Below are 14096 nucleotides of genomic sequence, written 5' to 3' on the forward strand. Positions count from 1 at the left end.
GTGCTTGTATTCAGAGAGTCCCTGCCGGGGCCCTTGGATGGAGGGGTATGTGGGCAAGGGTGACCTTGGATGAAAATAAACAGTGTGTCAGCCATGTGTAAGCAGATCCTACGGGAAGAAGAGCCAGCGTCAGCGTCATTTAACTGTTATTGGTGATGGTGATAATGATAATCATGCTGACAATTAAAAAGATAATTGTTTTCCTTCTTTTAGTCACATAGAAAAAATCACCACATGGCAAGACCCTAGGAAGGCGATGAATCAGCCTCTGAATCCTATGAACCTCCACCCTGCGGCCACTTCCACCCCAGCACCCCAGAGGTCCATGGCCGTGTCTCAGCCGAATCTCGGTAAGCCCAAAGCATCCACTTGGAGCTGAATGAACAGGTGTTTAACCCAGAGGCTCTGGAGCTCAGAAGCAGCTCTGGTTGTCTCGGTGTCGACTTGTGCACCCAGATAGTTCTTGAGTTCTTGGGGTGCATTACCCTTCTGCCACCTTTGCCTTTTTTCATGGCGTCCTTGCTACCAGTTCACATTATTGCTACCTAGGTTCACACTGTGGTTCCAGCATCTCCTTCAGTTGCCTCAGTGGAGTGTTTTTAAAAATCACTTAGGCCTCCTCTCTTCATCCAGGCTAAGGCAAGTACACACCTCCATTCTGTGAATTGGGTTCCTGAAGACTGCCAAAGGTGCAGATCTGATCTCAAATCCCTTTCTTTCCTTCTTTTATTATTATTATTTTGCATAATGTGTGATTGACACCAGGCTAAGTGCTTTCATGCCTTATCTCATTCAACTCACAACAACCCTACAAGAAGTGTGATAGCATTCCCATTTTACAGATGAGGAAGCTTTCTCAAGGTCATACAGCTTGTGGATAGCAGAGTTTGGAGTTTGAACTGAGGCTGCTGTGGTTTAGAAGGCATTCAGCCTTTACCTAATCTGCAGAGGGCTTCTCGAGATACCTGCCCCAGGACAATGCAGCTTACTCTTCACCTCATTTAGAATGTTTAAGTGTGATTTTAGAATTGAGAAAAGATTATTTTCTGCTAATTGCCTTTACTAAAGAAGAACTGAAATTCTGCCCACTAGAGATGATCTGATGTGAATTAATACACTGCAACAATGTAAGTAATCAGCTTCTATTGTAGTCATTCCCCCTGGACTCCCCTTCCAAAGGCTAAGAATAAAGGGTACTTTTAAAGTTTTACAAAAGACGGTGCCGTTTTCAGGTAACATTTCCATTTAAGATCAGATATCCAGATACTGCTTTATACACAGAATAGTTACTTTTAGAGTGAAAAGAATCTCCTGTTGGATTTTTCAGGAATGAACAGGGTAAAAATGGAAGCATTATTCCCAGACACCTTCCCTCACTCTGTGACTTAGCCAAAGTGAGTATGAACTCAAGTAAACCCGAGTCAGCTTCAAGTAAATATATTGTCTGTTCTTCCAGGAAGTCTGGATCTACCATTTTAAAGCTTGCAGATGTAAAATATATCCAGAAGCAAACAACTTGGAATAACTTCTGTCGTGTCCCATATCTAACAGGCAGATCAAGGAAAATGGTACCAATGCTTCTACCAGCAGTGGTAAACCGAAACTTCCCATGACTCATTTGTCCCAAATATATAAGAGCTCAAATAGAAAGCAGTTGCAAGCTTAGTAAAGAAACCACAAATTAGGTAGCATTAGATGAGTTTCAAGGTTTCTTTTAGCCATTTAATTTTCATTAAAAATTCTAAAGACTGATTATTAAAGTATTAACTTTTATAATCCATTATAATTGGAAAAAAAGTCTTCATGGACTTCGTTTAAAAAAATGCAAACACTTCTTCGAAGCATTGTTCAAAAAGTAAGTTTTTGCCGGATCCCCATTCCTGGAGTTCTCTAGTGCCTCCGGTCGGGGGATGCGTATCTTCCCATGAATGCTAGCATCCTCGACCTACTGTTCTGCACCTCTCCTCTTCTGCTTTGGTATCTGTACATACAGAGCTGCCTTATTCTTGTAAAAGATTTCCTAATCGTCTCAACATAGTGATATGCCATGATTAGTGTATTTAACTGGCAACCCCCATCTGATGGATATTTAGGTTGTTACTAGTGTGTTGCTAGTATACACAGTACTGGAATGAATATCCTTGTTTATGCTGTACTTGCCTTCATTTTTAAAAGTTGTGCAGCAAGTACAAAGTGGACTAATTAAATTAAAAGGAACTTGAATGCTTGAAACTTAACACTGAAGGCACATGCGAGTCGGCCTGTGCACGAGGGCCAGCCCCTTCCCTGCAAAAGCACAATTATTGGTAAAGTATATCTAAAGAATTTGGAATCTGAATGTCGGTACCATGTTTACTTGTTGCTGAGTTATACTTTCCAGATTTCTAATAAATCGAAGCAGTCAATTTCTCAAGGCACATTCCGGGTTTTTTCCTAACACTATTTGAATATTTGTCCATTACAAAAAGTGTTCCTAGCCTATAGAGAATCACAGATGTGTCCCAAGGATAGACAGATAACAATGCCAAGTGAGCACCAAAGACTGGGGCTAATTTAGAAAGTCACAATGTGGTCCTAATAATGAGTGATTTATTCAGAATATGTTATTTCAGGCTATATAGCTCTACTGTAGTTTATACTCTTATTATCAATTTTTAAAACTATAAAAAGCAGGTCCTTCTACTTCTTCAATCTGAATTTTGGTCTTTTCAATAGAATATGGCTAACGACTAAGTGAACTTAAGTGGTATGTCTCCTTTACAGGGAGGTGTTTAGGTACAGGTGAGAATGTCAAAATGCAGTTAATATTATTATTATAGTATATAATATATATGTAATATTACTATAACATCTATTATTATTACAAGATGATAAAATTAGTACCTTTAAATAGCTAATTGTATATGTTTCTAGAGCTGTGATATAATCTATGATATTGCTAAATACATTCAGAAGTAAATCTTTTTTTTTTTTTGGATTCTATGTTTTACTGTAGGTTAGGTTCATGGATTTGGGAATCAGACTGTCAGAATTTGAAACCTGGCTTTGCCCATTACTAGCGTTGATGACCCTGTTAAGTTACTTAATTTTGCCTTAGTTTCCTTATATGTAAAATGAAGATTATTATTATAGTATGAAGAGATTATATGAGCTTATATATGTAAAGAGCATAGATCTGGTGCCTGGCACATAACAAGCTATAATTGTTTTATTCTTATTATTGACATTATTCTTTGTGGAAAGAAAAGTTTTATATTTTCTTTTTTTTTTTTTTTTTAAGATTTTATTTATTTATTTGACAGAGAGAGACACAGCGAGAGAGGGAACACAAATAGGGGGAGTGGGAGAGGGAGAAGCAGGCTTCCCGCCAAGCAGGAGCCCGATGCGGGGCTCGATCCCAGGACCCTGGGATCATGACCTGAGCCGAAGGCAGACGCTTAATGACTGAGCCACCCAGGCGCCCTGAAAAGTTTTATATTTTATTCAGTGTTAGATTTGAAGATAATTTCATTGTTCATCCTAAAAGCTCTCAAGAAAAAAAAGATTTATTTTGGGCGAGTTAGAGCGCAAAGTGCTTTAAATTAGGAACACTGTGTTTATTACTTTCAGTGAGTATAGCGCCCCCTGGTGGAAATATTTCAGCGCGTGCCCCCCTTTCCCCCCAAGAAGCTTATCAGTGAATACCTTATTTTTTCAGTGGATCTATTCCTGAAATGTAGCTTGTAAGTCAAATCGTATTTTAACTGGCAGAGAAGAGACCTACTCTTAAAGGTGTCCTTAAGTGAGTGACTTGTAAAAATGGAGTAAACTTTTGTTTGTTACTGCATCAGTATCCAGTGAAAGCCATCTATGTGGGATGGCAGATTTGTTGTGTATCTAAACTCACTAATTTTTCAAATGCCTAAGTAAAATGAGATAGACTCTGCAGGGGAAAAATGAAAAAAAAATTTTTTTTTTAATTTTTATTTCAAATAACATCTCTGGCTTGGTCTAGTTTTTAACTGAGATTTTTGCTTTTGTATTTGCCAAATCAGGTTTTCTGTCAGGTTTTATCCTACTTGATTCTGTCTGAGCAGATTGGTGACCTTTGTGTCTCAGTCTCTAGAGATGCCCAGTGAATGGAAGAAGAAAGGAAGACCTTGGAGAACATCAGAGAGTTAAGAGGAGAGATGATCTCTGGGTGGAAGCCGTATTGCTTGGGGCTGACAACTTGCTTAGAGTCCTCGATTTTATGTAACAGTGAAGGGGGAAAATGACTGTACATGTGAAAGTTGATTTTTTTTCAAACCGGGTAGGACCTTGTATCTTTTAAGTGGGTTGTTGTCTCATTAATCACCATTAATACCCACTGGATTTTTTTGAAGGAGGGGGGAAATGAAACAAACGGGGAGAAAAGGACTCTACACAGGCCCTATTCTAATATATAGGACAGTGGGCTTGGGGGAAAGTGGGGCCTGCTAAGGAAATAGGGTGTTAGGGCGGTAGGGGAGGGGTAGGGTGGAGGCAGGGGACCTTTTTGTCTGGTGGTTCATGGAAGAACTTGGAGTCAGAGCTGAGTTTCTCTTGGCTTAGACATTTACTAGTTTTGTGTGTGATCAACCTCTCTGAGTCTCGTTTTCCTTTTTTGTAAAGTGGTGATGATGACAGCAAACATACCTGGCTATCTCCTAAACGTTGTCTTGAGTATGTGGGTACTTGGCATATAGAAGGCCCCCAAAAGAAGTATATTGTTATAACTGTTCTTGTTAGCTGGTAGCTTGATTTTTCCTCACTATTCTGGCCCCTGTGTACTCGGGAGGAAGAGCTTGTGGTGTGTGCACACTTAGAAAGCCATCCTCCTCCTCCCTCAGGAAAACCCAGCCACGGTGCCCATAACTTGTATCATTTGGGACTTTTGCTTACATGTTGCAAAAATAAGTTGGTGGACCCCAGACAGCAGTCCAGGCATGTGCTCGGGACCCGGCTCTTTCTCCATCAGATCATTAACAGGGAGTTTGTGACGAGCAGGCACACTCAAGTTCTACGTGAGGGACATTTCTGCCCCTACAAGTGTGACAGTGGCAAGGTTTTCCCGTTTCTCAGCACACACGTACTGGAATCCTGCAGCAACTTAAAATATCCCCCTATTTTAAAATGTTATTGCCGAGAGAAAGTGACATGCAGTTTTGCCCTTTTGGTGATAATCCTAGTGATCAGAAACCACGGTGTGCTGGGCTCCTGTCACACATTCACAGACCTCTTTGTTGGCATGAGGCCCCGACCTGGGATGCCAGTATCCTCCCAGACAGAACAGGAAAAATAAAGACGGTATAACAACTTCACCAGACTGCCAGCCCGAGCCGGTTCAGAAACTTTTGGTAAAGTGCAGCCAGAGAGTATTTTTAATGCTATAGGAATTTTAAAAATATCACACACACACACACACACACACACACACACACACACACACACACACACACTTTCCCATTTGAAGATGTGCTGTCCACTAGGAATTTTAAAAATATCTCACACACACACACACACACACGCACACACACACACACACACACACTTTCCCCTTTGAAGATGTGCCGTCCACCAGGCCAGAGTCTAAGTCGTCCTGGTCTGCCTTGATCTGTACCTCAAATTATAAACACATGTGTGTATGTTTTTTTTCTTTTTTGCAGGGCATGCTTTTCAAGACAAGATGGAAAATCTTGTCTGTGCTCAGTTTGGTAAATTGGCTTATTCTTCCCTCTAGGAAGTACACAAAGGCACTTAAAAACATTTCATCAAAAAATAAAATAGCCAAGGGATGCTGCAGCCTAGTATTGCTTAAAGCATGTGGAAAGATATCCTAAGGTTTGCTAAAAGTCAGATTTATATGTAGGCTATCTTTTTTCTCCCCCTAATCAAATTTACGTGGCAGACACCTCTAGCTACTGTGATTTTTCCAGCTCTGATACTCTCTCTACTTTTTGAACTTTTGTGGTTCTGCAGCATAAATTAGCCTGATGTGCATAAGCACACACACACACACACAGACCCAAAGACAAACTGAGAAAGCTTCACACTTTACAGGTGGAGGTAGAGTGATAGGGCTTTGGTAGGAATGTGGTGGTAGAACGTAAGTGTATACGGCAGGGAGGGAAGACTGGTGGGCACGGGGAAAAAGGGAAGGGGTTCTGGTTAAAAAGGCTTTTTTTTTTTTTTCTTGATTAGAAAAAGAAGAAACCGTTTTCTAAATACTGTAGAAATCATTATTTTCGCCTTAGATTTGCAGGAAGCCATCAGTTGTCAAAATTCACTCTATCTAATCAACATTCTTGAAGACTGTTCTTTGGAGTTTCCAAAAAGAGATTCATTACAGTTTTTTTTTTTTCTTTGAAGGCTTTTAAAGATATATGAAATGGGGGCTAAAAACATTATTAAATCAACTGATTGAATTTCTTTCATGCAATAAAGTGAGATGTAATAGTTTATAAAGAAGTGAACTTTGGGTTTCCATGTGTATATTCCATTTATCTTAATGTGGACGAAGCTCTTATCTAGATCGGTTCAGTTGACCTTGAACAACGCAGAGGGGTTGGGGAGTAGCCCCCCTGCACCGTCAAAAATCTGCATATAACTTTGATTCCCCCCAAACTTAACTACTAATAGCCTACTGTTGACTGGAAACCTTACCGTTAATACAGAACAGTCAACTAACGCATATTTTGTATACGTATTATATACTGTATTCTTACAATAAAGTAAGCTAGAGAAGATAAAATGTTGAGAAAATACATTTACAGTACTATACTGTAAATCAGCATATAAGTAAATCCATACAGTTCAAACCCATGTTGTTCAATGGTCAACTGTATTCGTCTGGATGAAGTAAGATTAGGTGGTAAATAGTTGTAGATTTTATAATGTGAAATTTAGAAATGTAGGTGGAAAACCTCCTCCTTGATAGAAAGCCTCAAGAGCCCTAAAAAAATGTTTGATGCCACAATTTTCCTAAGAAAATATTCTCCAAGATAAAATTCCTGTGTAGTATGCTAGATGCACACTTTGGAAAATTGTGTACACAAAGTGGATTATTTATAATATAGCCTCCTCCCCCAAATAAATGCCTGCAATACAGCAATAAATATATTTGTAACCATTAAAATAATAGTTATAAGGACTATGTGGCACATGGAAAACTTTATTATTTCAGTCTAATTTTATAAAGCAGAAAAAATTGTTTATACTATGACTATAATTTTGTTTTTTTAGAAAAGACTGTTTAGATTCTCCTTTCCCACAGACTTTGCTCTCCATCTGTGTGTTTCTAGCCCCTAGCCAAGTGCATGACGCATCACAGGTGCACCACTTTGTAGAGTTAAGGTATTAAGTAAGTCAGTTACGTATTTTTGAGTGTTAATAGTGGTTATAGTAAGCCTTTTTGATTGGGGATGATTCCCTTTATTTTCTCTTTAATGTGGTTATATTACTTTTACAGTAGCCTAAAGGGAAAAAAAGAAAAAAAAAAAGAACCGTTGATGTCTTGAGCTTTTTATAGAGGGAGAGGAGGATGGGGTGTTGGGAAGAAGGCTCCAGGCCCCATGTGCAGTCCAGACAAAACCAGGAATCTTCAAGCTTCTGCAGTTGATTGAGTCTGCCGGCAGCGAGTAAGTTATTCCCTAGTCCGTAAGATCAATGTTTCTCCCAGCGGGGATCCACATCTAGTACTGGTAAGATCCTCTGGGGCATTTGTTAACCAGTCATCCAGTCACCCGATTGCTCCTTAAAGAAGTCTGGGGCTGCTGCTGGAATAATGCCTGGGCCCCTACCTCTGGGAAATCCTGTTTCAGATGATGGAGGTTGGGGTCTTGGAAGGAGGGCTATTTTCAAGTGCCCAGATGACTCTGGTCATCAGCCAGGGGTTAGCATAGTGATTGGAGAATGCCGTCCTACTGAATGGCAGAAACCCACTCAGGTTATCCATTCTTTAACCTGAGTTATCTGAAAAGAAGTCTGAATTTGCTCACCAACTTTTTGACTGGGTTCTTGGTCCAAAATAGACGTTTATTATGGCATTGGGGTTTGTGGTTTATGACCCTTGCTGGGGTTAGTGCACACGTGAGCACTGGGTACCTGATGGCCAAAGCCACTTTCCGGAGAGTTTTGACCCCAGTCATACCATGTAAACTTCAAAAACGAGGGAAAACATTGCTGTTTGGGAATCCAGGTTATTGAACTGTGTTGTCAACATTCACATGGTAAGTGTGTAAGCTCACCTTGAACTTTGCTTGCAGAGAATCAGGCCTCTGCAGGCCTAAAGTCCTGAAAAATTCCAGAGAGGCACCCCATACCCCAAAGAAGAGCAGAGTCTCTTAGGAAGGAGGTAAAAGCCATATCAAGCTTTCCTTAAGTTCCTTCTTTGTGGGAACTACCTCCCTTATTTATTTACTTTTAATGTATTCTAATTTCTTCACCAAGCTGTGGGCCTCTGTTGAGAGTTTTAAAAATAATTCGGACAGTTTTAGTAGTATCTGCTGGCTGACTTCCAATTGTTTGCCCTCAGGAACTTCCTTGTTGTAGGGAATTTCACCCAGTTAGTTTGAGGTGAAGGGATTCTGGGATGGTTTGTCCCTTGGCCACTTGTTCCAAGTTATTAAGTGCTGAGTGACATTTGGACACTATTCTTTGATCTCCTCTTTGGGGCGCCTGGTGATGTCCCTGCCTGTGTGTGATCATCACCTCCCCCACCCCATATCAACTGGAAGATTGATTTCTTCTTCCTTTCTGGAAGTCTAAATTTATTCCCTCGGTGTTCTGCAGTTGCTGGTGGTCAGGGACAGCTGTTCCACCACGCTTGACTCTGGATAATTCTCTGTGATGAAGTCAGCAAAATAATACTGTAAGAGAAGCCAATAAAACAAAAACCTTCATGGTCTTTTCTCCTTAAGTGCTGAAGAAAGGAAGATCATCCCTTCTCCTTGGTTTAAAAAAAAAAAAAAAAAAAGGGCAGGAAAAGATAAGATCCTAAACATATTTGAGGTAACAAGATTCAAGAATGTTCTTTCCCCCCGTATTATATAATTACTATTTGGTCATTATAGAACAGCTGAAAAACACTGTAATCTGATCATTCAAAATCACCCTAATGTTTTCTCATGTATTTGTCTTTTTTCAATATAAATGTGAGCAAAAAAAAGTTGGAAAACCTTCTGTATTCTTTTTTTGTAGCCTGTTTTTCCATTTAACATATCATGAGCATCTTTCCATTTCACTTAATATTTTTCTACAATATTTTTTGATTAGCTGTTTTTATTGGAATAGTAACACACACACACACGGCAAAAAATTCAAACAGTTCCAAAGAATATTCATGAGAAGTAAGTCTCTTTCACACCAGGAACCCCCAGCCCTTCTCTCCTCTTCCTTGAAACCCTGCTACCAGCTTCCTGAGTATTCTGGAAATACTCTACATACATATGTATGCTTGGGTGTATATGTCTTTTTTAAGCTTAACATATCCTAGAGAGCTTTCTAAATTGGTACTTAGAGATGTATTCATTCTTTGCCAGGATTATGTAATATTCCAGTCTATTGATATACCAAATTTATTTAAACAGTCCTTTATCTTGGGTCTTTAGATTCTTTTCTGATTGTTTGCTGTTATTAAGCAATGCTACAGTGTGCATCCCTGTACATAAATCCTTGTGTCTTGTGCTGTTATGTATAAGATAATTTTGCAGAGGTGGACTTCCTGGATCTAAAAATTAAGTGCATTTGAAGTTTTAATAGATATTCTACTTCCCTCCAAAAAGGTTATACCATTTTACACCCCTGCCAACAGTGTATCAAAATGCTCCTTTTCTTCTACTGTGGCCAATGATGTCCATTATCAGGCTTATTAGTCTTTATAATTCTGATAGGTACGGACTAGATTCTCATTGTTTATGAATGGACTTGGGCATATTTCTGTTTACAAACCATTACATCATGTTAATGGCTATACAATATTCTATAGGTTGACTATACTATAATTTATTTAACCAGTTCTTCTACTGAGAGACCTACGGGTTGAGGCTATTTTTCTACCATTATAAGTGATGTTGCAGTCAATACTCTTGTTCATAAATTTTTGTGCCTTCCTTTAGCTTCCTCATTTTTTTCAGTTTCTTTGGAATGTTTGTTAGTCAAGTATAGGAGTTCCTTAAAAAATACAATTTTCACATGGTTTGCTTTTATCAAACTAAACAAGTAATTGTCTGCAGATTCACTGGCGGTGTTGCTGGGGGGTGGGGGGGGGATTGTTTGGGGCACAAGTTTTGTGTGCAATAAATGATTTAAAGTTGTCATAAAGAGTTTATTTTTCACCAGGCACCTAGTGTTCCCACTAGCTTGGTTTTTCAGCTTGCATATCCATATGTTTTTGACTAAGCCATAAATGGAAGTTTCATTTGAAGTTATTTTTTGCTTCCCAGTACATGTCATGCATTTCATTCCATATTATTTTAGTCCTTTTCCTTTCCAGTGTGCTATTTCTCAGACACTAGTGAAGAGTGAGTTGTGAGTTTTCAGTTTTGCCAAGAGTTACATATTTGCAGAACTAGAAGAAAAGAAAGTAAAAAATATTTTTTAATGTGGGTGACTTAGTCCTGGCTCACAAGACTTTTCATTTAGCTGCTTCAAAGCTCACACTTTAAATATCAAGAAAAATATTCCATTTCTACCCCTGTCAACTGCCATAATGCCTGAATTAATTAGAATGGAGCTCTAATCTCTCCCCAGATGGAATTGGATCATCCCAGCCTAATAAAATGAACGCTCAGGGCAGCCGCAAATGGGAAGGCTTCTGAACTCCTCGCCTCCACCGCATATGTAGTTTTTCTGTTGCTACTGTCTTGAGATGCTGCAATTGAGGGTTATTCCTCTGGAGACCCTGCTTCTCTAGTCTACTGCATGTCTCAATCATTTGTGTATCTCTTGTCCTCTGTCTCTGCCCTAGTTTTATTTATTTATTTTTTTTAAAGATAATTTGACAGAGAGAGAGAGAGCACAAGCAGGGGGAGCAGCAGAGGGGGAGGGAGAAGCGGGCTCCCTCCCGGGATGCTGGGACCATGACCTGAGCTGAAGGCAGCCGCTTAACCGACTGAGCCACCTAGGCGCTCCTACCTGAGTTTTAAATGCAAAACTTCTCCCCCTGCAATTTGAAGGAATCCCAGGGCCCAAACCATATTAAAATAGATGGCTTCGGCCTGACGCATTTCTTCCATGTGCCTGCATTCGCTACTGCCTTCTCCAGACTCAACTTCGCCCTTCACGATTATCCATTTTTTCTTCTGTCAAGAAGGCCAACGTGGAATGGTTTCTTCAGCTCCAGTTCTGGGAAGTGAGGGCCTATCACTGAAGGGCCTCTAAGCTTTACAGTCAGTTAACTCTTGAAGCTCAGACTCCCTCTAAGAAAACTTGTAATTCTTTAGTCCGGTTTCTTGTCGTCAGGCACGGTTGTCCAGAACCGTTTCTTCTAAAAGACTGTTCCAACCAGTCCTATATAGAGCAATTCCTTGTCCTGTCTTCCCTGCTGTCTGTTTTATTGAATGTGAGATTTTCTCCTTTTTTAAAAAATTTGAGATATATATATAATTAACGTAACATTCTATTAGCTTCAGTTGTACAACATAATGGTTTGATACATGCACATACTGCTCACCACAGTAAATCTAGTTAACATCCATCACCACACATAGTTACAAAATTCTTTTTCTTGTGATGAGGATGTTCAAGATCTACTCTGTTAGAAAGTTCAAATATACAGTACAGTACTGCTAAGTCTAGTCACCATGCTATACATTACATCCCCATGACTAATTTATTTTATAACCGGAAGTCGGTACCTACTGACGAACTTCACCCTGAATTACTTCTAAGTAACAGGTGGGGTCTGGGGTGGAGGTGGGGAGGCTGGGAGGAACAGTGAGCTTGAGGGACGGGAATCCTTAGCACCTATTACAACTGGGGTTCTCTCCCTGTCAAACTCTGGTCAGTTCTCAAAACCATTGTTTAGTGGGGGTTTCCTCAAAGATAAAAATGTTACAATACAATGGCTCATACAGGACGCAGTTTCTCCTGACCCTGCCAGACTGAGAATTTTCAGTCTCCAGGGAGTTTAGGGTGTGTATAGGGAAGTTTTTCTTTCTTGTTTTTCTTGTTTTTTTTTTTTTTTAATACATCACTTTTTATTTTCAAATAATCTTACAGAAGAGTTTCTAGTACAAGGAACTCCCATATACCCTTTGTCCAGATTTGCCTTTGTTAATTGTTTATGATTTGCCACATTTGCTTATCTCACTTTCTCTGTATGAATATATATCTTTTCCTTTTTTTCCCCCCTGAACCTTTTGAGATTAAGTTGGAGACATCATGCTCTTTTACCCCTAAATACTTCAGAGTGTGTTTTCTAAAAGGACATGTTCTTACGCAAGCACAGTATAGGTATCCAAATCAGGAAATTTAACACTGGGACAATAGTATTGTCAAATCCACATCCGTGTTTGAAAATTTCTTCATTTTGCCACAACAGTGTCCCTTCTGGCGATTTTGGCTTCTGGTTCAGGATCTATCAAGGACCATGCACTGCATTTAGTTGTCCTGTTTATTTAATCTCTTTTTACCTGGAATGATTCCTGGGCCCTTGTGTTTTCGGATTGTGACATCTTTGAAGGGTATAGGCCAGTTATTTTGTAGATCATATTTTAATTTGGATTTGTCTGGTGTTGCCTCATGGTTTAGATTTAGGTTATACATTTTTGGCAAGAAGACACATGATGTCAGTTTGTCCCAGTATGGACGATGTTGGCTTTGATGCCTTGGTTAAGGTAGTGTCTGTGGAAGAAGCGGGGAGAGCAGCGTTTGCTTGGGTCAACTGACTTCTCTACTGAGTATGTTCCACAAAGTCAATGCAATATGATGAGACCTTGTTTGGTCCACCAGGCCTCTGGAAGGTGTGGCCTTAGATCAAGTAAACCCTTCTTGAGATGGTGAGCAAATGTCATTGCCAGCATGCTCAGTTAAGCTTCACAGAACATTATTTAATTAACCAATAATAGTCTCTATACCTCAATACACAGAGATAGTTTTTTTTTTATAAAGATTTTTATTTATTTATTTGACAGAGAAAGAGCACAAGCAGGGGGAGCAGCAAGCAGAGGGAGAAGCAGGCTCCCTCTGCAGGCCAGGGAGCCTGATGCAGGACTCGATCCCAGGACCCTGGGATCATCACCTGAGCTGAAGGCAGACGCTTAACTGACTGAGCCACCCAGGCGTCCCAGAGATATAGTTTTAAAATGAAACAGTGATGCTTGCATTCATTTATTCCCTATTCCTGCCTCTTACAAAACACATAATTCGAAAGGATGCATATAAATAATTGAGTTAAGTTGTGGTAAAGAGAGACCGAGGCTGAGAAAATAGTAAAGCAAGGGAGAAGAATGGATACCCACAGGCCCTATGTGGTTGTTAGAGGTGCATGCACATTTGGCTTTGAGATTTGGGGGCTCTTGCAAAGAGCAAGATATGTTCAGTTATGGGAGTCAAAGCATTTATGAGGTAAAGGTTCGCCTGGTGTTGAGGAGAAACGTAGTTTTTTCATATATAGATGCCAAACAGGGAGTTCTCCCTTAAGTTCCCTGTAAACGATCCAGACACTGTGCTCTAGGTGACAGTCCTCAAAAAATCTCACAACAGTGAACACCAGGAGTTTTAGAGGTTTTTCCTATAACCTCCCTAAACACCGGGTCATGGCATGATCTCAGAGCACCAGCCAGGAATATCTGAAGACCAAACAAGGGTACACCGCATACCCAGTTGGATTCAGGAGAGACTTTGGAGAATCCAGAGTTGTAGCTTTATTTGTTGTTGTGTGTGTTTTATTTATATATATATATATATATATATATATTTTTTTTTTTTTTTTTTTTTTTTAAAGATTTTATTTATTTATTTGACAGAGAGAGACACAGCAAGAGAGGGAACACAAGCAGGGGGGAGTGGGAGGGAGAGAAGCAGGCTTCCCGCCGAACAAGGAGCCCGATGTGGGGCTCGATCCCAGGACCCTGGGATCATGACATGAGCCGAAG

The 14096-nt window shown here is 39.8% G+C and overlaps 1 protein-coding gene across 1 annotated transcript in view; it reads left to right on the forward strand.

Annotated features, from left to right (window-relative positions):
• Positions 1–14096, forward strand: part of WWTR1 (WW domain containing transcription regulator 1) — a 133222-nt gene that overhangs the window by 78345 nt on the left and 40781 nt on the right. The window contains exon 3 of the mRNA XM_036115647.2: positions 214–350. Within this exon, the coding sequence (XP_035971540.1) occupies positions 214–350 (137 nt within the window). The remainder of the gene's footprint in view (positions 1–213; positions 351–14096) is intronic.

This window comes from Halichoerus grypus, chromosome 1 (genome assembly GCF_964656455.1).
Source record: "Halichoerus grypus chromosome 1, mHalGry1.hap1.1, whole genome shotgun sequence".
Classification (NCBI taxonomy): domain Eukaryota; kingdom Metazoa; phylum Chordata; class Mammalia; order Carnivora; family Phocidae; genus Halichoerus; species Halichoerus grypus.